General features: G+C 40.3%; 2 protein-coding genes across 14 annotated transcripts in view; both read right to left on the minus strand.

Annotated features, from left to right (window-relative positions):
- Positions 1–216: 216 nt before the first annotated feature.
- On the minus strand, positions 217–15,651 carry LOC6524666 (AMP deaminase 2). Of its 12 annotated transcripts, none has more exons than XM_015190339.2 (11): positions 15,138–15,651; positions 7,150–7,294; positions 4,260–4,594; positions 3,591–3,626; positions 2,388–2,515; positions 2,233–2,327; positions 1,705–2,161; positions 1,180–1,634; positions 818–1,112; positions 644–754; positions 217–578 (listed from the first exon to the last, which is right to left on the minus strand). In XM_015190339.2, exons 1-11 carry the CDS (start codon positions 15,259–15,261, stop codon positions 399–401), a joined length of 2,361 nt encoding a protein of 786 aa, XP_015045825.1. In that variant the 5' UTR covers positions 15,262–15,651; the 3' UTR covers positions 217–398. The 12 variants fall into 12 exon arrangements, with proteins under 12 accessions (XP_015045825.1, XP_015045832.1, XP_015045827.1 ...); XM_015190346.2 differs by lacking the exon at positions 15,138–15,651 and adding an exon at positions 9,079–9,663 and having other exon boundaries at positions 2,388–2,506; XM_015190341.2 differs by lacking the exon at positions 15,138–15,651 and adding an exon at positions 9,079–9,663.
- Positions 15,652–16,024: 373 nt separating this feature from the next.
- The window catches only part of LOC6524667 (pneumococcal serine-rich repeat protein), a 122,984-nt gene continuing 111,927 nt past the window's right edge, over positions 16,025–27,081 (minus strand). For both annotated transcript variants that reach the window (XM_015190349.3, XM_002100488.4), the window contains exons 7-9: positions 25,463–27,005; positions 24,838–25,343; positions 16,025–24,490 (exon numbers count right to left, since the gene is read on the minus strand). In XM_015190349.3, the coding sequence (XP_015045835.1) occupies positions 24,217–24,490; positions 24,838–25,343; positions 25,463–27,005 (2,323 nt within the window). In that variant the 3' untranslated portion in view covers positions 16,025–24,216. The remainder of the gene's footprint in view (positions 24,491–24,837; positions 25,344–25,462; positions 27,006–27,081) is intronic.

Here is a 27,081-nt window from a genome sequence, read left to right on the forward strand (position 1 = left end):
AAGGCATATTTTTAAGCTTACACTGATTTCAACCCAGTTAAAGTAAGATTTTAAAAAGTACTACTATAAGCCAAAAAATTTGATTTTGAATATTAATATTTTTTATGTTTTTTTTCGATCCACTTTTATTACTTTTTACTCGATATATATTCTTATACCGCATGTATTACTAACCTTTATAATTAATTTTAATGAGAAATTGATTGAATGAGAAAGTTGCGTGTACAAGTTTTGTATATTTAAAGGTTTTGGTCTGCCGCGTTTACAATTTGGTTAGTACAGAAACATTTAAATTATGTATATAACTAGCGTATATATCTGCGTAATTTGCATTAAGTTAGCATAGGAAGCCACAACAACGCGATGGAGCAGATGTACCACACGGACCAGCTGCCAGACTATGAGGCGTTTAGGTCTGGTACGGAGCAGGTCTGGTTCACCTTGAAGATGTTGGACAGCTCGTCCAGCAGGGTCTCATAGCGATAGGCCACCCGGATCTCTGGCACATTGGTGCGCGTGATGTCGTTGCCCATGATACCGTCCTCGTAGTAGATGGGTCCCAGCCACTGCTGTTTGATCTGTTGGTAAAATGGAAATGGAAATCAGTTGTCCTGGTTGAAAGGACAGCAAGCTGCGAACTCACGGCATGTGGAAATCCACTCATCATCACACTGTTCCTGGCCAGCTCGCACATGTCGCATGAGCTGAGCTTCCACACCTGGGCCGCAATGCTGTACTCCTCCATGAGGGGTTCCTGTAAAAGGAGCAGGGATGTTCAAATTAAATGCTAGAAATAAAAACATATAAGCTAACCAACCTTGGTGAAGTGGAATTGCAAGGGATCATCCGTGGAGAGGGAAATGATGAGGCCACGTGCCAAATACTCCGGCAACGGATTGCGATGGTAGTTGAGGAACAGCGAGTTGTTCGACAGCGGCGACATGGCAATGCCGATCTGGGTTAAATAATACAGATACTGCAGCACCGGCACCTTGCGGAGCAGGAGGCCGTGGGAGATGTTCTCGGCCATGAGGAAGCCGCAAACCAGATGCTGCACGGGTCCAGCCTCGCCGCAATGGGGTCGCAGCACAAAGGTGTTCATGTTGCGCGATCTGAGGTGGCAAAGGTGACCAAGGGTTAATAAATAATCATAAATATTTTTAATTTACTTCTACTTACTGTCTAAACTTGTTCAGCACCGTCATGTTGGCGTACATATAGTAGATATAGTAGGCATAGGGCGGATTCTCCTCGTATGTCCACTCCTCCGGTCGGGGCACATCGTTGTCGAAAAGCGGATTCTCTGGCTTGGACTCATCATCCACCGAATCGAACCCGATCACGTACTGCAGAAAGCGATGCAACTCGGGATGCTTACTGGGTCTGGCTGTCGCCTCGAAGAGCGGCAGGAATATATTGTTCAGGATCTCCTGGAATGACTTCATCATCTTGTTCGACTTGAAGATGTCGAAGAGACGGGGTATCTGGATTAGCCAGCGAATGTTCGAGCTGTACACATCATTGTCGATGGCCCACTTGGCCAGCTTGTACCACTCATCCGGCGATTTGCCATAGATGGAGAGACGCAGCTCGGCATTCTGATACTTGGACTCCTCCAGATCGAAGGCCACTTCCTGGCGAGAATATGTAACAATAAAAAAGTATTAGTTTATGACTCTACTCGAGTTGTGAATTAATAACCACCTTTATGATCTGTGCAAAGTATTTGCCATTCAGATAGTTGTCCGTCTTGAGGAACACCTCCCGGAGTCGCGACTCCCCAATGGGATTGTACTTGGAGTTGAACTTGTCGAAGCGATGGAACGTGTTGCGATCGGCATGGACGTCCAGCATGTCGACGGTTAGATCGTAAGTGGTCAGGTTCATCGACTGGAACACCTGGGCCAGGGTCATCTGCTGGCCATTGGTGACGGTGACCACCTCGTTGGCGTTGTTCTTCAGCGTCTTCTTGATGAAGCGCAGCAGATGCTTCTGGTTCATGCAGGACGCGGCATGGATGTGAGTGTCCACCTTGCGGGTGTTGTAGAAATCGCGATGCGGCACCGCCTTCTGGGCAGCCAGCTCCCGCAGCTCGTTGAGGAGCACGTGCATCTGATACTTGGACGACAGATAGCAGAGACGACGATAGCAGAAGGATTTCCTATTGAAGTCGATCGTATGACATTATTTATAGAACTTTATTTATTTTATTCCATTGCTGTAAATACTTACAATGGCCCATCGGCAATCATGTTGCACATGACCTGCATGTCGTTCACGAATTGACTCATATCTGGATATTCGTATTTGATCTCACTGCTCTCGTCCTGTAATATTATGATTTTGTAAGGATTCTTATGCGCATGTATACATAGCTAGATACTCACATCATTCTCGTAAATGTGAAACACTCCGTTGAGGGGCTTGATCCTAAAGTTTTCATCTTTGGGAAACTCCACGTTCCACGGGTTGGTTACCTTCAAATGCGAGTGTCTCAAATGGACGTCTGTAGGTTCTTAATCGTTTCGAAGCGATTTAGGACGAGTGTGTTTGTGGTGAATTCAAATTGAAAAATATAAATCGGTTTAGTTGTGGAGGCGTTCGCAACAGCAATGGTAATTGGTACAGTTAGTGGCAAAAACTACACTCTACACTCAGGTGTTTGTGCGAGTGTTATGGTCAGTAAGTATCGGTGTCTATAACGTGCTATAGAGTGGACCTCCAAAATCAGTACGCCTATTGTACTCTTGTCTTCTTAAATATTATAGCTTAAAATCTGCTTTTAAGTTTTTTAAATTACAATTTGTGTTGTTAAAATACCCCCTAAAAATTTAAAGCGCTACCAAAACTTGTTCTGCAAAAGCTTTCAAGGTGTAGTAATAGCTGAGTCTTTCCTTTTGTACAAGGCTTTTTCCTTTCAAAGGACCAAAAAGTGAGTGACGAACGGCGAGAGTTTAGGCTGCTGTAGCGTGTACGATTTTAGCTTGGGGCGTGTTTTTGTTGTTCTTTTGTGGTTAGCAAAAATATAGAACACACAAACAGGGAAACAAACTAAAAGCAAACAAATACAAGTTACATATGCAAAAACACTGTGGAAATTCAAAAATAAACGGTCAATGATAACATCCATGCGAGTGGTTGACAGAACGTTGGATTCTGCAACGTGTTTCTACCAAGCAGTTTTGTGAAGCGGCCGAAATAGCTGGAGATTAGTGTGACCAACATGGTGTTTATTGCAGCAAGAGAGAGACAACTGCAGTTTAGAGTGGCCAACTTTGTAATTTTTGAACGATTGTTCAATTTGGATCAAGCAATTAATCTTATAAATTATTATGCGTCAGTCACACTGAATAAGCGATAGCTGGCCACACTGTCTGCGTTGAAAGCAGCGTTTGAATCTCTACTTTGAGGTTAACGGCGTAAAGGGGACAAAGAATTACACAAAACAAGATAGAGCAGTGCTCAACAGAAATTTCAGGCATAAAGTTAGGAGTAGGAGTGGTTTTTGTTGTATTCAAATCGAATGCGGTGGAAAAGTTGGCTAGGAAGGAAGCGGAAAGGGAGGAAAATCAGGTGTGCACACGAATTACCTTGTATGTTCGTTACACTCATTTTGCGAATGATGTCTATAAGAAATAATGAAAAATACGAGAAGAGAAATAAATAGTCGATAAAAAATCAAATGGAAATAAAAAAAAGGGTCTAAAAAGGCTCAAACATATACAATAGTATGTAACATAGATCGGCAACTGGAAAACAGTAGCTCGTTTAAGGCTCTAAATAAAATAGGAGTACATGATAACGAAAAGGAACGAGACTCGAGCGAGGCGGCTAAGGCTGCTAAGGCGGAGGCGAGAAAGAGACGGACACACGAGCTAGCCTCTGCAATTAAATGAGGTGGCAACGCCGGCGCGTACAGTTTACACAAAACACACGCTAATACCAACTTGTATTATACATTATTACTCACTCGCAAGTGAATTAATTGCTATGTAGAAATAATATTTATAATTGGGTGCATCACAACACTCAGGGACAATTGTATATTATTGCATTTTCATACATATTTACACATTTGCGATGGGCTGGGTCGATTTTATTCTAATTAAATACAAATGTTGGGACACAAATCGACCCATTCCATACATTAGGATAAAAAAGTTGAAGATACCACTGTACAAGGGCAGATCGGGAACTAGCACTTTGCACACTTCCGCCGGAAATGGGAAATTTTGGATGGATGGAATACAAGAACTCACCCGATACCTCCTTGACGGGCAGATTGTTGATGCGATCCTTGAGCTTCACCGTCTTGAGGAAACGCGCCGTGGTCGAGGGAAACGATTGATCCGACATGGCCATGTAGTGGCTGCGCAGACGCAGTGCCTCGATCAGCAGGGTCGAGGCCCGCTCCAGATCCTCGAGGGGAACGCCACTGGTGTCCTCACCCGAAATGGAGACCCGTTGAAAGTTGATGTCCGCATCGTTTCTCTCCATATCAACGGCGGACTCGCGTCCCTCGGTGCTGCTGGATGATTCCCTGTGCGTGGCCAGCACGGTGGTTGTGGCCACGGGTCTAGGTCCTGTAGCCTGCCTAAAAAAAATGGACACAAATATGATAATTATTATGGTGCGATAACACAATCAAATGTGATGAAATAATCATTGACCTTCCGTTTAACAAAATTGTGGAAGTAGCCTCAAGTACATAGATTTCTTTAGATCTTGCAACAATATGTTAAGAGTTTTGGGCACTACTTGTATGCAATATATAAGGATCTCCTGCTAGGCTGACCATTTGCAATCATCGGGCTGATACTCGTAGCAGCGACCAAAGCTATAGCTGTCATCCGCGAAGGACATCCTGCCTGGACTAGTGACCACCGACCAATGGAGCAGCTGGTCGCCTCGCCTCGGCTCTCTTCACTTTGATGGCGATGTGGCAATGTGGCGATGGAGATAGGGTAATGATCGATTGACCAGTTGATTTATGGCAATGCAAAGCTACCGATTGTCGCTAATTTGCAATCCAGCACGCTATTCAAGATAGCTCTTGCAACCCCCCAAAAAAAAAGCGAATCCAAAGTTGCCACAAATTGCGTGTCTTGGTAAATAAACTAAATATCTATGCCTCGATTGTCTTTTGTTTGGCTAATAAACTCCAGCAAAACCAGAACCATTTGCTGTAATTTGCTGTACCTTAATTCATTAGTTTTTAAAGATCCCTAAAGCAAACCAGTTTTACTCTGTGGTTCTACAACTTGTACAACATCTAAAATAAAGTGCTATTTTGAAACATTAACTGAGCTCTTTGATTGAAAAGTTGTTGTTCCTGAGCTTTATCATTCAAGTTCTGTAAAAATTGTCTAGAAAGTGTTGCTGCTTGTAAACTTTAAAGGGCATACATTCCAAAAACAACTCTCCGGAACTTAAAACCAAGACTAAGTTTCAATATCACTAGATGGGCGGATAATGCCTCGGCAACATCTTTAGATATATATATAAAAAACCCGTCACTTGGGGATTTCCCCTCTACTTTCTTAACTGGCGTGCCAAACTTGTCGCGATTCTAGCTTTATGCCCAAAAAAAAAAGAAAAAAACTTGAAGTGTCCGTGCGAGTTGGAAAGTTTTGGCCAACGCCGCTTCTTGGTTTCTTCTCCTCCTATTTTTTTTTTATTTTTTTTGTTGAGCGACGCCTGGCGTGCGACACGAAGAACAATGATGGTGGATTTTAGTGGGACAGTGGGTGGCTAGATGGCAGTTCGATGGGTGGGTTTTTGCCTATTAGGAGGGCTCAATGTCAGCGGAGGTCGCACAGGTGTAGTGTAGTGTAGTGTGGCACAGTGCAGTGGCTGTTTCCAGGTGGCAGGTGGCAAACGGTAAACGGCAAACTTTGTGCCGCGTTTCGCGCCGTTGAGCTGCCCGTTTATTGGATCGGAGCGTACTGAAAGTGACGGCATCCGCGCCAGAACTCAACCGCCGCTTGCAGTGGTTCTCCTGGCCGCGGTGTTGGTGGTGGTCGTTCATTACGCCATAAGCCCCAGCACCACCACCACCACCACCATCATCATCACCAGCACCAGCTCGATTTTTAGGTGGCATGGGCGAAAGTCCGTCACCTGCGTCGTGGCTGCCTAATGCAGTTCCATTCAAAATCAAAACGTGTTCTGCATCGGTCTACGCTTTCCCTGGCCAAAAAAGAAAAACCAAAGCCAAAATCCGGACTCTGGCGCAGACATAAACCCACTTTGGATTACCCGGGAATGTATGTACATCCAACGCCCACCTGGCACACTGATAATTGCAACGTCTACACCTTGTGGCTGCCTCATTAGGCGGCTATAGAAACTGCTCATGATTGAAATGCAAGCAGACTGAAATGCATTCAACTCCTAATAATATGTTACAATATTTTAGAATTTTAAAATATTTCAATACATTCGGTAATTATTTTGAGATGTAAGCATACTTGCGACTGTTGCCAGATAAGACTTGTTTTTGTTTTTGTCTGATTTAATATTTCTTTGTCTGATTTGATATTTCTTTGTTTGTTTCATCAGAGCGATCGAATGAAATGGATCCGAATTTTAGCCTTGAAAAAAATCTAGTCTTAATATAGACGGACTGACAAGGGCTCAATCACGAGATCTGTGAACTCGCCGTGTTCTGTCTGCTTTGCATCTAAAGTAATCAAATCAAATCTAAAGTAATTAAATTCAAAGCGAAGCAGCACCGATTTAGGTTCGGATCTGATGACTAAAACCGAATAATGGGGATTACAAAAGAATAAACTGCGCAATACCCAAATAAACCGTATATTAATTTTAAATTGCAGAAATTAAGCTTTTTTGTATTTTTTGAAAACTTACATTTTGCAAATGTACTGTTTATATTTTATTCACTTTATGATCTTGCAAATGAAGCACGTAAGACAGGTTGTAAATCCTATTAATAACTGATTAAACTGTATTATGTTTTCGTTTCCAATGGCAAATCACAAAAGTTTTGCTGATAAGACAAAAATAATCCTAATCTATCTCACAATCCAACAAATGAAAAATATAATCGCTCAAAGCTAAATGGCCTTTTAATTTCATTCGATTTAAAATCATCTTTAAAGATATAGTATATTGGTATTCAACACTCACTTTTCATTGAGATGACGCTGGATTTGCAGCTTCTTTTCGATCTGTTCAATGGGAAATTGGGGCACTTCATATGGCGCCGAGATCTCGTTGGTCACCTCCACATCAGCTTCGGCCTTCTCATCCACCGGGGAATCGGTAAGATCACCTGAAAAATCCAAATACAATCAAATAATAATAATATATATAGGTATTTAATTAAGTTAAATTAATGGCTTAAAGGTTGGCCACAGTTATGGGATCCCATATGGTGCAGAACCTACTGAGATCGTCTGACGAGACGGTGGGCGTGGCGGCGAAGGCGGTGCTTGTGTCGTTTAGCTGATTTCCCATCGATCCCCCATAAAGCCGAACATCTACGCGCAACCGATGGGCGGTATCCATGCGATTGAAGTTCATGGCAGTGGCAGAGTGCGAGGAAAATGCAGAGAAAGCCCGGGAAAATCGGAGGTTCGCGGACAGGGTGTTGTGAAGTAACCTGGTCGAGAGTTGTCGCCTGAATGAAATTGGAAAACGTCGAAGATCGGAGAATTCCAGGCCGAGATCTACCGACGTCGACGTCGGCAGCGACGGCGACTGCGACTGCGACTGCAGCAGAGGCGCATCATCTTTGGGCGCACAAATAAATAATAAATAGTACAAAAAAAAAGGAACTAAAACATTGACTCCCGAGAAAAACAACCAAACAGAATTGATTGGCGATTACAAATTGCAGAGCAACAAAGTTTTAAAAACAAAAAAGTGCACTACAAAAAAAGATTTACAGGTTTAGCTTCACAAGTAAAATTCTTGATCAATAAACTGATATTACAGATCATTTGGATCTTGGGTTAAGATTACAATATATAATTGTATTCTTTTATATATATTTACAATATACATTTTATGCTAAGTTTTTTGCAGTGTAAGAAAGCTAGAGGGAGGGAGGGGGGTGTATAGCAAAAATACTGGCGAAATCAAAACACGCATTCAACAAACAACAAACAAGATGAGAAGACTGATTAAAACGATCCGAAGCTGGAATACACTTCAAGGTCACAAACAACAACAATGATCCCTTATCATCAAAGAAATAAACATAATAATAATTTGGGTAATTATCTTAATTAAAAAGCTAATTATTATGGCTTAAAGCGGAGGAATAAATCCTACGAAGCTTGCTTGTCACAATTTAATTATTTATAAATTATTATATATAATTATTTATATATAAACGTTTGCAAATTAAGAGCTATCATTTGTTTAAGCTGTGATAGCAAAACACCTGCAGATGTTGAACGACCTCTTTGCAGGGTACAATAACTTTCCTATACTTTAAATGGGTTACTGAGACTTAAGAGATGTGGGCAGCGCAGCGACAGAGGAATAGCGACACACTGCAACGAATTCCGTGTTACATATAATCGCAAATCAACTAAACATTTTCCAAAGAAGCTGAAATGTTTGACGCCAAGCATTAGTATTTTATTGATCAATCAATTAAAAATCCAGCATAGTTAATGAAAACAAACCTCCGCAATGCATTTCTTCGAGTGTAGCGCACCGTGTGAGTTATTGCTACAGGTTTTTTCTGCGAGTGAGAGTGCTTTGCAGTGTGCGTGGGAGAGTGAATGTCATTTGCTTTCTTTTTGCGGCAGAGAAAAGAGACAGCGCGAAAGACAAAGAAATAGAAAAAAAAACATATGCACATAAAAAAAAGTACAACCAACCATTTAAATTTGTTATCATATAAAAGGTAACAGATGATTTCCATCAAATAATTCCATGTAAAATCTTTGATTTTATAAACTGACATTGGTGCGCACGTTTTTCTGCCAAAACTACCAAAACTACCAATTTTCTCGCAGTGTGCGAGGTCAGTGGGTGGTTTGGGTGGTTGGGTGGTGGGTGGCTTGAGTGGGCCTGTGTGGTGGCGATGCATCATTCACTTACATGGGCAGCAACTGGGGGTCGCGCGCAGGGAACTCGGCTTTTGGGGCATGGACATGGAGGTGGAGGCGTTGAGGGATTTGCCGCTGCCCTTGCTGCCATTGGTGGCCGCATGGGACATCATCGATCCGTCAAAGGAGTCCACATCCTGGACGCGCAGCTCGACGGGCGAGCCGTCCGAGGTGCTCAGCATTCCGCGGTACGACATCTCGCCAATGGAGAGTGATCCTGGACGCCTAGGTGTTCCCTTATGTGATCCTGTGTGTTGATGCGATTCGTTTTTTCTCTCCGGTGTTTACTGATTTCTGTGTGAGTGTTTGTATTATTTGTTTTTTATGTAATTCCCCCGGTGACAGGTGTCGCCGCCGCTCAGCTCGAGATTCTGCTCTGGGCAATGTCTTTGGGCAACTGTCGGTTCGGATCGTTGGGATATATACTCGTACAGTCCGCCCGCGATCGGCTGCACTTAATTTAGTTTGAATTCCGACCGACGCAATTCGCGCATCTTCTACGCGTCTGTCATTCGCTTTTTTCTTTGTCCACGTCTCCGTCTCCGTCTCCGTGTCCGTGTTTTCCTCTGCTCTCCGCTCGCTCTCTATATAGTTTCACACCTCTCCCGATCCCAGCGGATCCAAAGTTTATATATCGGGTAAAGTTGGAAGGGAGCTTTCTAGCACTCGCAATATCGCACTCGCCAAAGCTCGGAAAGCCCACCACGTTGGCTAATTATAAACAATATTTTGGATAAACAAACTGCATATAGCCACGCTGAATGGGCGGAACGAAAAGGGGGCGGGGTTTCAAGATCAAAGCCCTCTGATCCCAGTGCACATACACATGTACATACATAAATATATAGATTATTATATTATATTTATATTTTATATCGTAAATATTGAAATTTTGGCAAAAATCGTTTTTTTGTTTTTTTGAGTAAATAATTATCAGTTTTTTTATCACAGCATTCGAAATAGTGGTCCAAATATGGAATGTCATACCTCGTTGAGTTCGTAATTAAATTTCCAATCGAACTGTGTTTTCAAAAAAAAATTCTATGTCGTTCCAATTTTTTGCAAATTTTGATGATGGTACCCCTTACAAAAAATGCAAAAAAATGGCCAAAAATTATTTTGACAATGTCGGTCAAAAAGTGATTTAATTGGTTAGTATTGGTAATTAGGAGTAAAAAGCTGTAATTGTTTTCGATTTCTGACCATATTCAGCCAAGTTATACCGAAAATACCAATCGTAAATATTGAAATTTTTGATGAAAACATCGATGTTATGATGTTCAAAAAATGATGATAAAAAAAAACCAAAAACGTGAAAAAAATTAAGATTTGGAAACATTAACACCATTCGATTGGGAATTGAATTACCAACTCAACGAGGTATGACATTCCTTCCTAGGCCCTTTATATCCAATGTTTTGGCCAAAAAACCGAGCTTTTTTGTCAATATATAAGAAAAAGTGATCTTTGGCCAAAATCCATTATACTAATAGTTAGCCACGCTCTAAAATGAATATGGAATTCTTAATTTGACAACTGAAAGCAGTTATTTGCTCATATATCATTATCAAATCCGGTCATTAACTCGACTATGATTCATTAATTCTGCATTATGCTATGTAGACCGTCAAATTGATGACCCATTTTGGCGATGTTTCGATAGGATCGACAAGTAATAACTACATGCGATAAGGCTGCCTCCTTGACACGCCACTTCAGTTCGTGGTTTGCAATTTGTTCATTTGTTCGTAGTGTTTTCGGTCTGGTAACTTTCCTCTATTAGGAGGCTCGGCTTGTTTAACGCCCTGTCAGTGTCAGAAGTGCTTATCAATAGCCCCCAGATGGGAGCCAAAATTGGAATTGGAATTGGAATCCGATTCGGAATTGGAGTATCGGTTGGAATTGGTTAGCGTTGGGCTGTTAATAAGTCATGGAGAGTATTTTCTTCCTTTTTTTTTTTAGCTTGTTTTGATAGCTTCATAGGCCAATTGGTTTGTTCAACCTGGCATTGTGCACTTTCTGCCACGTCTGCCACGTCTGCAAGTCATTGTCAGTTCATTTGCCTTATTTGCCGAGTGTGCGATATGCAAACAGTCGTACATATGCTATATATATGAATATTTATATATATATACTCATATGCACAGAAAGATGGACGTGTATATATGTATGAGTTTGTTTATCTGTTGTACGTTTCAATTTATTATTCGATTGTGCTTAAGCTCATTTCATATTAATTCGTTATATTTTTGGCAACGCTCTTTGTTTTGTGTTTATTGACCGAATTGCGAACTTATTAATTGCTGCGTTCGGGATTTTCCTGTTCTATTTATTTTGTTTTTTTTGCTGTGGGCAAAGTGCCCACTGAGATCCACTCAACTATTGATTTTCACATAAAAATATGGCCGGCCAACTTTCTGCCGCCGTGACTTGCGTAATGCGGAAAATCGGCCAGGAAAATTCGGTCCAAAGAAAAATCAACCAAAGAATGACTTTAGCCGCAACTATATTTCCGACTTTCCGCTCGATTCGACTTCGCGCCGACAACTGACTCTGGTTTTTGCACTCAGTTTTTGTCGGGATTGATTGGAAAATCTGCCACTCGTATGTACAATATGTTATAATAAGCTATGAATATAAACAGTCTTATTTGGCATGACTATCTGCATTTAGTCTTGATTTCGGCCGTCGGAAATGTAAGAGAAAAGCCAGTCGGAAAAGAGAAAACTGAGCGTAGGAAAAGCGAAAAGAGAGCACCACAAATAAATCATTTAGGGGCTTAAACAGTACAGGTAATATATACAGGTATATAATATACGTTGATTGTATCCAAAGGGTAGGGGAAAATCGGGTGGGAAATGGCAGTATTGTTTTCATTTTTTCCGCCGCCGCTCGCCTTTTTGTTATTATTTGTTTCTAATTGGAAAACCCTGACCTATGTCTACGATGGACAGCAGCCAGCTGTCGTGGGCACAGTGCTGGCCAACACTATAGCGCCAGGTAAGCTTTATGTGAAGCAAAGGATAATTTAATATATTAATAAATATGTTTCTTACATGTTCTGGCTTTTCGAGCAGCTAAAACAATTTCTAGAGCCCAATAAGGTGCATTGTACTATATCTGAAGAAAGAGATACTTATGTGAATGGAACGCGTCTTTTGCCATTCGGTTCCTCAGTTTTCCGCGATGATTGAACAGAACACATTTCTCATAAGCGGCGGACACATGTCGACCAAATGACTGCCCCAATTGAGTGGATGATGATATAAGTATTAGCATGGGATATATGAGCACTAGATGGGCAGATAGTAGATAATAGACAAGAGACCTGGTACCGATTCCCACGAATCGTGAACGCTTCACATATTGTTTGTACGTATGTGTGTTTGAATGCGAATAGCACTCAAATTTGGATGTTGTTATTCACCAAGTGTATTTATAGACCGATAAGAGGAGTAATTCCGCGTAACTCATATGTACAAAGTTTGTTGCATATTTCCATCACAATCAGTTTATACAATGTATATCAATGATTGAAGCCAAGTCCACAAACAAGATTAGCTCTTTACAATTTGATATATGATTAGTTACAATAGGTTCGAATTAAATATACAAAATGCTTATCATTTTTTACTGTGTAGTAGCTGGAATATCTGAGGTGCTGATAACAGACGAACATGAACATAAATAAGAAGTGGAAATGTGGAGAAGAGGAAAAAATAAAAGGAATTTGCTGTTTCTTAAAATATTTTATGGCTGGTATGGAGTATTTTCTTTTTTTTAAAGATCATTAGGTACATTTTATAACTATTATCATTAATATTCCGTATACTTTGGCCTGGTGATTTTTGTAATTAAATACCATTTATTTAGTCATAAGACTTTTGTAATATATATGTTTTTTTTGTTAATAAATACCCTAGCTAATGGAAATACCCACTGAATGGCCACGTGGTGTTCGAGGCATCCATAAATTTGGCTGGACAAACAGTAAACCCGCCCTGCCATGCACTAGATTAGATTAAAGGCATTGGATTGGACTGCTCAATTCAAATGGAGTTGGCTTTCTGGGTCTTGGGCTCTTTTTCCCTCGGGGGTTTTTGGGTGTATCATCAGAGCAGACAGAGCACCTTCATTTTCGCTGCTGCGAACCTTCTAGCGATGAGTCAGTGCAAATAGAAGCGGCTAATTGGGCCACATACAGTGTGGCCCATAAATATAAATGTGCCTCTCTGTGCCCCTCTGCCTGCCGTCGGCATGAGCTCGCCTCATGTTTAACCAATTTTCTAAATGGCTTCGTATTTGCTGTTGGTTTTGCCCATTGCGTTTGTTTGCTGCATCAACAAAAACGTCTAAATGCGAACCGAGCCGAACAAGCGGAAAGTTTGTAAAAAAAATGCAGCACTTACACTGTATAAAAAAACGTGTAAAAAGCCACATTAAACGTATGCAAACACGGAAACTACGAAAAACATGGCATTGGACACGAGAATGTGGGATAAATTTACTTTGCTAGTGAAACAGTATGAGGAATATTTGATAAAATTAAAGAAAAGTTGAGCAATTTTTGTAAATTACAGAAAATAGGATTAAAAGTTCCATAAAGTGTCCTCTTTGGAAAAGTGTTGCATACACGAGGGCGTTCATTTGAATAGGATTTTACTTTGAATATGATAATTTACTTGGCTTGGATATCCAAGATGCCTGTTTTCAGTTGAACTTTCTTAAATACCCTTTTATTTCTGAAAGACTTTGTTTGTCATGATAAAACGAAGCTGTATTGCATGAAAAAATAAGTATGTGCATTTATGTACCTATGGAGAAACCAGTGATTCATGCCATTCACTAAGATTTATTACCAACTTTTCTTGGCCGAGAACATTTTGACCCAACAGAAGGCAAAAAATCGAAACTAGAATGACGTCATCTGTGGACCACCAGCCAACACACACACACACACATATACGGCATGCAACTGTGTGCAAAAGGGAAAAGAAAGGCGGAGATAATTGAAGGACAGCAAAGGAACCTCCATCATCATCATCATCCACATGGACATGAACATTATCATCAACATCAACAACAACATTATCATCGCCATCAATGGACAAACTGTAGTGTAAGTAGTATAAGTAGTGTACTTTAGCCAGATAATTTATGCACAGTTACCAGCACGCCTTTTTCTTGCCGACTGATTAAAATAATTGCACGTCATTACGATCACACACACACGCACACCCAGAACCAGCACACACACACGCATGAACTGTGTATGCATGTATGTATGTGTGTATGTGTAGGTAAGCTTCTTTCGACATGGAAGTGGAAATATTTCACGGCGATGACCAGTAAGCGAAGTGAACGAAGGCGCAAAAGTCAATGCATCCGACACACCCACCCACACATGGGCACATATTTCGCCCACACGTACGAAGGGGCGCACGGGGAGAGGGGCGTGGCCCTCTTTGTATCATCAGTTCAGAAACTGATGCATAGTAAGAAGTAGCGTTCATTTCAAGATCTAAATGAAATGAAATGAACCCCTTAAAAAACATGACCGCTGCGCCACTGTTTTCGTTAATCGTTTGTAATGGCAAAATAAATGCAAATTCAGAATGGCGAAAATTGGTTGCTTTTAATACCAATCGAATTGTTTAATTCTACGCAATAGCCACAGCATGCAGTCAAATGTTCATCGAATTCCGCAAATGAAATTGCACAAAAGTGCAATAAATATGCAGATGAGTTTGCAATATTCACGAACCAAATGCAAAATGCAAAGTGATATTTCCGCAGTTCTCCATTGTTCGTTTTGAACTAAAGCTGCGTTTAGATAGCGAAATTTTAGATAAAAATCTAAGAGTAAAAGTGGTAAATAGACAGTTAAAAGACAGACAAACTTAATTACTTAATTACTTACAACTTAAGGGAATCCCTCTGAGTTTACTTAACCCCCCTTTTGCACGCCTCTGTGCCCGCACGCACATTCACCTCCCCCCTCAGCTGGCACGCTCCCCCTTGAGCTGCCACGCCCCTTAGTGTCGCACTCACCGCCTTTGCGCTTCTCGATGCGCCGCATCGTGGTGCAGCCCATGTCCATGTCCATCTCCATGTCCGTATCGAATCCGAAGCTGCGATAGCCCTTGGCACTCAGTGCATCCGCGTAGCTCTGCATATCCCGGCGATTTCGATTTCGATTTCGATGTCCTGCGGATTCGCGTAGTTGCGGATTCGCGGATCCTCCGGCTTGCGATTCGAAAACGAGCCTCTTTCGGAAACTTCGCGATGGCTGGCCGATTCGAACTCGAACTTGAGCACACGCTGTGTAAATTCACAATCTCTGTGTCTATTATAGGTGGCTAGGTGTCTAGTGTTGTTTGGTCTTTTAACTACACAACGCACTTGATGGTAAAACACTGTAAAAACAAAAAAGAAATGCAAACAACAACCACAGCAAACGGTGGCTACAACAATAATACTGCTATTTCGTGTGCGATTGCAACGGAGGGCGAAATAAATAAAGTTGGCAAAAATGCTTGCGTTCGGTGCGAATTTTTTTTGCGACTAAAAATTCATAGCCAATGTGCAGTGTGACCAGACCACAGGCATTTGAGCTTATAACTGTGCCGGCGTTAGGCTGACGTTTCACGCCGTAAGCGAAGACACGAACCAGAAAGCTTATAGTATTTCTACTTCCAATGCAATAAAGAGCTTTCACCATAAAGTTTATAGTATTTCTACTACCAATGCAATCAAGAGCTTTCACGCAACCAAACACATCTGGCAGCCCTGGCTAAGTGCGCGCTAAAATTTGAAATTGTGCAATTTAGCATTATATGTTGTATATTGTATTCTATGCTATATTTTATACTATACACCATACTATGTTCATATATGCAAACAATGTTCCCAACTTTGTTTTAAATAAAACGGATATGGCCTTTTTTTAATGTATTTTATTTGCTTGTTGTTTCTTTTTATAATGTAATGCATAAAAATGGTGGTGTTTTGTTTTGTTTTAAAATAAAACCAATAAACATGTCACTTTACTAGTGGAATACAAATAAGTTTACTTGTACACGACAAATAGTTTTTCTTGATTTTCACATTTAATTTTTGCATTCATTAATTGAGTGGCAAAAAAAAAAAATTTTCGTGTTTCAGTAGTTTTCATTTAGATTTTTTATTTTTATGTTTTGTTTTGTTTTTTTTTTTGGTTTCTAGTCATCGTAAATGTCTTTGTATAAGGAAACGCAAAAGATCTCCGAACAAGTTTGATTTTTGTTGCTTGTTTTTTTTTTGTTCTCAGTTTTTACGTGGTTTCATTTTGTTGGAACGGCTTTATTGAACTTTTGTTGTTGTTGGTTTTTGGTTGCATATAAGTAATATTTGTTTATCGTTTCCCTTTGCATTTCGCATTAAAAACATTAATTCTTTGGCAGGCATTGCATTTCGTAGTTTTGTAAAAGTTTTCCTTCATAATCGTTCTCAACGCAAGATTTGAATTCGAAACCGAAAAACGTAAGATTCAAAATATCTGAGAGATGTGAAAAAAATGGTTTGTTTAATTTGATTAGTTTCATTTCAAATTGTTTTGGTTTTCCATTTATGTCCTGTTCAATTCATTACAATTTTGATTTTGTTATCAAATACACATCAATACGTTGGTAGTTTAAAAATTGTGTTTTCTTTTTTGCGTTTTCGCTTTGTTTTTGTTTTAGTTTTTTTTTTCGTTTTCGTTTTTGTCTTGTTTTGGTTTTGTGCTAAATTACATTTTAAAAATATGCTTAATATTTTTTGTTTTTGGTTTTTTTTCTGCTTATTTTGTCGCTTTAGTTTTTTTTTGGTTTTAAGTCAAAGACACGAAAGTGAAAGAGGTTTTTGTTTTTGGTTTACGTCTGTTTGCTTAACTTATTATTTTGTTTACTCTGGGTTTAGTTAATTGTTTAGTGTAATGTGGTTTTGCATGCGCTTAATTTTAAAACACCGAGAGTTTGCTCAAAATTGTTAATGTTTTTTTTGCTTTTCTTTCCGAATGAAGTTTTAAATATCGAAATATATATGTATATATATAAATTTTTCGTGTGTTTTCGCTAATTTTTGTTTTCTTCTTGTTAATTTCATACGTTTTCCATTGTTTATTGTATTTTTTTTTTGCGCATTTGCATTTCCTTTTCCGTTTTTGCTTTTTTTGTTAATTTTATGTTTGGTTTAAAAACACCGAAAGCTTAAAATTTAGAGATTTTCCTAAAGTGTAAATTTTTTACAATTTTCCCCAATACATCTCTTGCCCTTTTTCTGCTGTTTGATTTTTGTTTTTTGTTTTCGTTTTCGTTTTTGTTGTGGTTGCGGTTTGTTTTTCTTTTTCTCTGTGGTGTCTCGATTTTCTGTGTCAACGAAGTAAGGTTGAAATGAACCGAATAAAATATCCCACTACACTTTCCGTTCCGTTCACATTTGCCGTAAAAAACCATTAAAACTGTGGAATAGAAATCTGTTTGCTTGTAAAGCATATTGCTAAGCTCCTTCCGCTTCCGTTATCGTTCCGTTTTTCTGCTTGTGTTTCTGTTTCCGCTTCCGTTCCCGTTTCCGTTCCATTTCCGTTTCCGTCCCCTGCTCCGTTCAATAAATAGGTTAAGGAAAAAACTGTATCACATTTTCAATTACGTCTTTGTTCGTAGCACCTTCATAAACATACTCTCAACCCGCCTGACCCCTTACCCCTGACCTCTGGCCCCCCTCTCTCCCCATTTCTCTCTCTCCCTCTTAGCCCCCCGCCTATGTACAGACCTCTAACCTACCATACAGTTGGAGAAAAAAATTGCGCTTCGGATTTTATCACAAAAATAATTACAACTCTGTGCGAATGCACCCAACCCTGCCACGCCCAGCCACGCCCAGCCACGCCCTGCCACGCCTACACTAACATTGCTTGTAAGTCGCATCTGTAAACCTTAACCTTGACCGTGACCTTGACGCAATGCGTCCCGAATTGGTTCCATTAATTCCGCACCTTTCACACCCATACTTCCATATACTCCCCTACTCTCCTGTGCAATCGAAGAACTCAAATGGATCTATAGCCCCTACTTTGAAGTGGAAAATATAATTACCCCATGCGATTTGGAGCAAAAAACCATGCTAGGAAATAATTCACTTCGTCCTTGCAGACTGGAAAATCAATGGAGCCATTTAACCAGTTTTTTTTCACTATTCAAAAATGTAACTGCAGTAAAAGTTGTTGGGTTTGATGACAATGTTCGTATTCGTAATTGGTGAATTGGTGAATTGGTGAAAATGTCGATGAGATGATGTCAAAAATCAGTCTCTATTGCAATTTGTTCTATTTTATGTGGGCTTGCTCTATTTCTGGTTCTCAGTAAAAGTGTTAAATATTTTATTCGAATTGTTGCATCTTTGATTTTTGTTTTCATCATTTTGTTTTGTAGTACACCTTAGAAAAATATCACATTCTTTCTTCGTTCGTTCGAGAGACATTTTTATGTGTTTTTTTTTTAGTTAGTTTGTTTTGTTTTGTTTTTGTTTTACATTTTGTTTATTTTGCTATTTCGATTTGTATGTATTTAAAGTTTTTATTTACACATTTAGGTTTTCCTTTTGCACGACTAAAATATATAAAATTTAAAAAATATTTGATTGAGGTCATTTCAGAATTATTGCTAAGTATTTCCACCCATTCGCAAATTGCCACTCCAGCCACTCCACTTCTCAACTCCAGCCATTCAACTGCGTTTAACCACTCGAATTTGATCTAAAAATGTTTTCCTTAGTTGCATCTTAGGTTTCGTATAATTTGTAGACACCGAATCGCTTGTTTGTTTATGTATATATAAAAAAAAAAAAATGTATCTCCATCTCCTACGACTTATAAACCTTATAAACCCCTATAAATATTTAAAGAGACACGACAGCTAAAGTTTAGAGCTTAGGTGAGAGAGACTGTTGAGAGAGTAGGAGAAATAAATACAATTTACTTTAGTTTGGTTTGATTTGGTTTGGTTTGGTTTAGTTTCCTTTAGTTTGCTCACAACATCAACAATGAAATATTATACTTTTATTATAGATTTTGTTTGAGGGACTTTTTTTGTCTGGTATTCTGTAAAAATCTCAAAAAGACGCCTAACACCGAAAAATATATTGCATGTACTACATTTTATGTTTATTATGCTTCTGCTATCCATCTTCCATCTTCAATCTTTCATTTTCGTTTTCGTTTTTGCAATCGCCTTTGTTTTTTGTATATTTTGTGGTTTTCCTTTTTTGAGATGGTATCCATTTAATGTATTTACATACATGAGTTAGTTGCTGTTAACAATTTAATTGGTTTTAGACAAGTTAAAATTGTTGTTCATCGTAACGAAAGTGTCGTTTCATTTCATTTCATTTTGCTCAACACTAAATCAAAGTGTATCCAAAACTGATTCAAATGATTTTGACTACAATATAGAACATTGTTATATGGGTATGCATTTTCCTTTTTCGTTTTTCTTTTACTTTCTTTTTTTTTTGCAAGTGAAACCTTGAAATTGTCTTAATTTCATGAAATCGTAGTTTTATTTTTGTTAAATTGTATTATTACGTTTAAAACTTTCATGTATTTGCTAAATGATTTGGGGACACCCAAGCTGAAGTAACTGATGCGGTTTGAAACAGGATAATAAAGCTTGCAAAAGGAGTTTTTCTTTAATTATGCTAGGATTTGCGGCCGGATAAACAGTATATATAATGCATTTACGAAATCCATGATAATAAAACCATGTATGAAAATATGAAGTAAACAGAGGTAAATGCACTAATGTCCCTATTTTGGGTGTCCCTGGTGGTGAGTGAGTGTATCAATGTGGGAGTGGAATACCATTAGTTTTTGTTTTTACATATATGCTAGAATATATTTTTGTTTGGTTGAGTTGCTTCCGCGTATTAGTCAAATGAACAACATTTATATTTATTTTTTTGGGCTTTTGTGGGTTCTGGTTTTTTTCTTGTTTCAAAATATGCACGTCATGTGTATATAATATGATGTTTGTATATAATGTATGTATATATATCTATTTATATAAGTAATAGACACCGAAAACCACGTGTACATTTATGTATCTGTATATAGATATATTCTATGTATAATATTTGGATTTCTTTCTTATGTTTTTTGTTTTGTTTTTGTTTTTTTTTTTTGTTTCTATCCGTTTCCGTCTTATTTGGAATTTTTCTTCGCTTTCGCCTGGTTGTTGTTGCTGCGCTTTAAGTCTAGGTATATCAATAAATATTGTATTTAAAAATGCATTAATTTGTAATGCCAAAAGTTTTCGTTGTCGAATTTTGTAATGTAATTTTCTGTTACACGTATTTTCCTGCATGTTGTCAATGCCTTAAAAAAACTGCCTACGTGGTAAATTTGTAATATAGGTATATGTATGTATATACGAAATAAGAGTCTTAAATCCCTCCAATTTTTTTTTGGCTTAAAATCAATTTTTCATCTCCTCCCGCTTTGCACATTCACAAAAAAATTCCAGTACTCGCTATTCAATTAAATTTCGCCTTAATTTTGATGGTGATTATTTTGCATTTTATGGTTTTAATAGTTTTCCTTTTTTTTTTTGTTATTACTCATTAACATTTACTTGCACACGCACACCTAAGAAAAAATTACTTTAGCTTTACTGGTTTTCATTAATTCTGTTAATATTGCTTTCCATTTTTTTTTGGGGTTTCTTAATTACATTAAACGCTTTGTATCTTACCGAAATGGAGTATTTATGACACATTTCGTTTTCCCCCTCCACTTACTTGTCTTACCTTAGTTTCCTAAAATTCATTTAAGGCGCATTTTCAACTTTTCAACTATAAACATACAAAATAGTGGGTTGGTCAACCAAAGGAAGTGAAAATCGACGGATGGTTTCATATCGACGGATGTGCCCGAGGTGGTCAAACAATTATAATAATAATGTGTTCGTTGCAAAAAACTTTATTAATAAATACTATCAAATAATAATTCCAAAATAATAAGTGTTTCCAAAAAAAATTTGATAATAATAAGAGTGTCATAACTGTAGTAATATTCATACAAATAATTCATTCACATACACAGCTCACAGCTTGTTGTTGTTGTTTTTGTTGTTATTGTAATAGTTATTGTGCTTAAAAACTTAATGTAGAGCTTGGAAAAATAGGAGTAAAGTAAAATAGAGTTTTTCAAATGGATTATCGGCATTTGTGATGTGAACATAAAAAATCTAAAATTAAAATTTAAAAAAAAAGCGTAACTTAAAAAAGTAAGATTACAAATTTTGCATTATACTTGCTGGTTTTTTTTTTGTGTGTTTACAAAAGGCAGTGTTTGATTTTTGTTTGTTGTTGCAGTTGCAGTGTAGTTGTAGTTGGGAAATAAATAGTAATTCAAAGAGAAATCGAGAACCAAAAGTTGGTGATTCTATAATAAGTTTCACTCAAAAATTCACATCAGATTATCAATAATAATAATAATAATAATGAACTAAAACTATAACATTTGCTAGAGGCCCTGATCTTTGACGGTTCACATACTGACACAATTGAAATTGAAAAAACTTACTTATACTTTGTATGCATATATGCATATGTATCAAGAAAATCAAGTGATTTGTTGTCTTTTCGCTACAATCAAGGTATTTTAGTTAGGCAAAGTATGTATGGTTGTTGCTAAAAAGGCATAACTCAAGGGGTGCAGTTAATTAGTTAAACTATCACATAATCATATACATTCCAAGGCAAATATATATACATACATATTCGCTAAGATTGAACACTTAAGTTTGGAGAGAAATTGTAGGCAGAACTGTGTTTGCTGGAGCATAAATAAATTACAAAAAATAATCGAAAATCGGGGATCCCATCATATACGATAATGCGATATACAATATACGATATACGATATACGATACGTGTGGATCCCCTTTGGATGGTAGATCTCCACATGCGCTGAATCGGCTTCTATCTGTCTCGCTCTCTCTTGCTATCGCCATCTCTCTCTGTCTCTGTCTCTATTCTATATCCGTCCCTATCTCTAGGTCTATCGCTATCCCTATCTCTATCTCTATCTAACTAACTATTCTCTAGCCCTCTCCGGTTGGTAAATTAGGATTAGTTAACGCTTCGCTTTCAGCTTTCAGCTTCTATGTAATCATACGCTTTGACAATTCCTGTCTAGACTCATTTCGTTACGGGATATACATATGTATGTATGCATTGTATGTTTGTATAATTATTATTTGGGGTATGTGGATCGTGTGGATCGTGTGTGGACTGCTTGTGTGGATTGTGTGGGCTGTTTTCGGTGTGGTTTAGTTGCTTCTCTTTAATATTTAGTTAAATTATGAGGTACTTGAAACTTTTTGGCACAGTGAAAGTTTTCATTTACTTTACTTCTACCACTTTACTTTGATTTGTTCTCAGTGTGTTTGTTTATTTTACTTTCCACTTTTTCTTCTTTTTGGTACGGCAATTCCCATTACTCTCTTCTTATTGCGTTAGACATTTATTAAATACAAAAAACTTTGAATTCTACTCCTCTACGCATTTGAGTTTTTTGGATTCATTTCTTCATTTTTCTTTTTTTTTACACTTTAATTCGATGTTCTTGGTTCAAGGTTGTTTGTTTTTGTTTTTTGATTTTCCTGTTTGTGTGTGTGTGTGTGTCTGCTAAACTAAGTTGTTAAAAATGAAGCAAATATCGGTTGAGAAATCATGTTTGGACTTTCCCTAGTTTATTGTTTTTATTGTTTAATTGCACATTTCGTTTCCAGCGGATGGACGATGCAGCAGCTGCAGGGTTGCCAGCACCGTCCAGTTTCTCTATTGCTTGCCATGGTTGCCATCGCTATAAACTATGCTTGCCTGTTTAGCTTTTGTTTGTAGGTTAGTTAAAACTTCAATGTTGCTTTCTTGTTGTGATCACAGTTAGTTTTGTGTTGTTGTAGTTGCAGTTTGCAGTTGCAGTTTAAATTGTAATTGCTATTGGTAATTGTTAATTGTTAATTGTTGCTATGTTTGTTTTTAGTTTTGATTTGCCTTGCTGCGCTTCGCTTCGCTTTGATTTGATTTGTTTTATTTTGTTTTGTTTTGTATATAAATTAAACTATTGACGGTGGTAGATCCCATTCGTATCTCCTAGCTTTACAATAATCCTATAAACCAACTACGCCTCCATTTTGAACATATATGTTGTAGTATATACGTAGATCGGTGAACCGAAAAATAAATAATGCTTGCACTTGCATCGTTGAAACATTGTTTTACACAGTAGTACACAGTAATTAGTGGTTGGCTTAGTTCCCATAACTAAAATCCCATATCGCTTATTGTTTTCTGTGGTAGGTAACAGAGTTTACTTAGTTATTGCATTGATCCTTGCAAAGTTTGCTTGGTTTTTTACTTAGTTTTGTACAAATTGTTGCTAGTTAGCTTCTATAGATCGGTGTAAAATTAAATATATTTTATCTATTGTGTATATCAACGGCAGATGCTGCTTCTCCATTCCATTTGTTTCGGTAGAAAATACAGACTATTTTGTTTAATTGGTATTGTTATTGGTATTGGTATTGCAATGTCTGATGCTATTTGTTTTGTGGCTGTTTCGTAAAATGTGTTTAAAATAATTTGTCTCACAGAACCAAGTCGCCTTTCGTACGCATCTGCACTTAATCATAGTTGGAGAAAAAAAACTTAATCCTTGTGCTACGTTAATAATTATAATCCGTAATTATAATCGTCTTATAATCGCCCTACTCACACATAATATTTATATGTTTTTTTTTTGTTAGAGAGATAGGTGTATATGCAGAATCTTAAACACTTTAATACCCGTGCTAATTAGTTGCCCTTAATTTTGTTTTTCTCTAGCTTGCACCACACAAAGAAAAAAAAAAAAAAAATTCATTTGCGAACAAATGTGTGGGTTACATCGATCTTAACGTAGAGCTTCTGTTAATAATTGGATTTATACATAGGCTTCACTACATCCTGTATTTAGTGTGTGTGTGTTTGTGTGTGTTGTGTGTGTGTGAGTGTGGCTGATCCTGGAGCTGGTTCCTTATCTGCGTAGGAGCCGTCTCCTACGCGCCTCATCTCAGCGCGGCGCATTGTGGATGTGGGTGGTCAGGTGCTTCGATAGGTAGTCCGCCCGTGCGAAGCACTTGCCGCACGACTCGCAGTGGTACGGCCTCTCCCCGGTGTGGATCCTCAGGTGGCGGGTGAGGTCCGACTTGCCACCGAACGCGCGGCCGCAGAAGAGGCACACGAACGGCCTTTCGCCGGTGTGCTTGCGCACGTGCAGCTTCAGATTCTCCTTGGAGCGCACACACTTGCCGCAAAAGGGGCACGCGAATCGCGAGGTGGCAGGTCTGAAATCGCACAAATCAGCTCATAAGTAAAGCTATTTAATATCTTTGGCAATAAAAAGTAGTTTACTGGTTTGCTAACCATATTAAAGTCAAATAGAAACAGAAGAACTCTTTACAAATAAAAATTACTCATCCGCCACGTTAGCCCATAATGCAATCACCCAATAACTCGTTTAGGTAGAAATTTTACTAATCTGTTAGACAATCATACGATTAAGGAGTCATATATTCAACAAATATCCGTCAAGGAAGCTCCTATGATCCTACTACTCCTCTCCAGATTTCAATAGAACAATATCACGTATACGCAGTGTGATCTAATGGAATGAAAGGAGGAGTACACTCACCGCTTGTCCCTCTGTCGCTCGGCGGCGTCCACGCGCAAGAAGTTGAGTATGGAGGCCTCCTGCGGATTGAGTCCCAGGAACTGCTCGTTCGGAATGCGCTCGGCGTTGATCAGGGAGGTGAGCGAGCTGAGGGAACTGATGCCGCCGCCTCCGCCGCCGCCTGCAGCTGAGCTGCCTGCGGAGCCAACGCTGCCGCTGCCAGGTGCACCGCTTGCGGTTGCGCCGCTTCCGCTGCCGCCGGAACTGGCCTGCGCCTGGGCAGCGGCCACAACGGCAGCGGCTGCCGCCGAGGATGAGGAGCCGGCGGCCGAGGTGGCCACCAGTGGCAGTGAAACGTGACCCAAGTGGCTCGGCAGCGACTGTGACTGCGACTGCGGATTGTGGTGCTGTTGGTGCTGCTGCGGCTGGTGGTGCTGCTGATGCTGATGCTGCTGATGGTGATGGTGGTGGTGGTGGTGATGGTGGTGTGGGTAGGAGGGATCCGTTTCCAAGTGGTGCATGCGCGACTGCATCAAAAGTACATAAGAAAAGTAAGCAACTTAATTCATTTCTGTACCTTTACGATTCATTGTAAACTTGTTTGTAACTTCTTTAAAGATTTGCTTAGATAACGTGAACTACTCACCCGCTTGTTTGTACTATGAATGCCGTCGGAGCTGCTAATGTTCGGCTCGGTGGCGCTGGTGGAGGCCGAGGCCGAGGAGTTGTTGTCCTGGTAGAGCATCGTGATGCCCGCGGAGTCGACGGTGTTGTCCTGTTCGTGCTCCTCGATGTCGTTGGCCCGCGACTCGGCGCCCAGCTCATCGGAGCCACCCTCCCGCTTCACATTCACCCGCAGATCCTCGCCCTCGTCGGCCAGCATGGGCTCCTGCGAGCTGGTGACCACATCCTGATCCACCGAGGTCACCGAACCCGAGGCGGACACAGAAGCGGGCGCCGCCACCGAGACGGACATCGACGAGGAACCCGGTCCCGTACCGGAACCGGAACCGCCCAGTCGTCCAATCACACCGACACTCTTCTTGCCATGGAGCCGCTCGAGGGCGTGGTTGAGGCGATGCTTCTTGAAGCTCTTCAGGTAGCGGAACTGCATGCCGCACACGTCGCAGGTGAAGAGCTTGTCGGCGGGCAGACGAGCCCGATGATTCTGCTCCTTGTGCTTGGCGTAGGCACTGCGATAGCGATACGACTGGCCGCACTGCTCGCAGATGAAGGGCTTCTCCTCGCCGGGTCCCACATGGGGATGTTGCAGGGCGGCGTGCTGCTCCAGCAGCCAAACGTTCGGAAAGTGCGCATTGCACACCACACAGCGGGTCTCCTCCTCGATGGTCTCGCCGGTGATGCCAACCGTGCCGGCCGATCCTGTGCCGCCACCCGAGGAGCTGAACAGCGAGGAGCATGTGTCCGAGGGACTCTTTAGCATCTGGCTGAGCTGCTGCGTCAGCAGTGGTGGCGTGGACGAGGTGGACGACGAGGAGCTCTTCTCCTTCAGATCGGAAACACCACTCCCAGCGGCGCCAGCCAACAACAGTTGGGTATACTGCCTCAGGCCGGCGGCATCAACAATAACACTGCCCGATCCCGATCCCGATCCCGATCCCGATCCTGTGACCGAACCCGAACCAGATCCCGTACCGGCCAGGATGGGTGTGCGACGCTGGCGCTGCAGCAGCTGCTCCAGCGACTCCTTGTACAGCTGGGCACTGCGTTCGCTGGGCAGCTCCATGATGGTCACCTCATCGCTGTCCGCCGAGCTGCGCTTGCAGCTATCCTCACCAGAATCGTTGGACATGACCGTCGTGGAGCTGGTGGCCATTTGCTGCGGCGAAGGCGACGACTTGGCACCCTTACCCTGCTGCTGCTGCTGCTGTTGCTGCTGTTGCTGCTGGTAGAAGGCGGTGGGCGTGGGATAGCGCAGATTGAATGATGCTCCTGTCGCCTGGCTGCCACCGAGAGCAGCGACACCAGATCCTTGAGGTTGCTGCGGTTGCTGTGCGTGCTTGTAGGGAGTGTCGCCGGAACGGCTGCCACTCACCTGACTGGTCGAGGACGCGGTGGTCGCCGTCGCCGTGGCCGTGACCATCGGCTGGTAGTCCTTGGTCAGCAGGTCGCTGAGGGTGGTGAAGCGGTGCGGAAAGTCCTTTGGCGCCGCCAACAGGCCACGTGTCCTGCGCAGAGAGCAAATTGTAATGGTTAATATGCAGTGATTTATATACGTTAACTATAAGCCCGTATATTATATTA

The sequence above is a fragment of the Drosophila yakuba genome, chromosome X, assembly GCF_016746365.2.
Source record: "Drosophila yakuba strain Tai18E2 chromosome X, Prin_Dyak_Tai18E2_2.1, whole genome shotgun sequence".
NCBI lineage: Eukaryota > Metazoa > Arthropoda > Insecta > Diptera > Drosophilidae > Drosophila > Drosophila yakuba.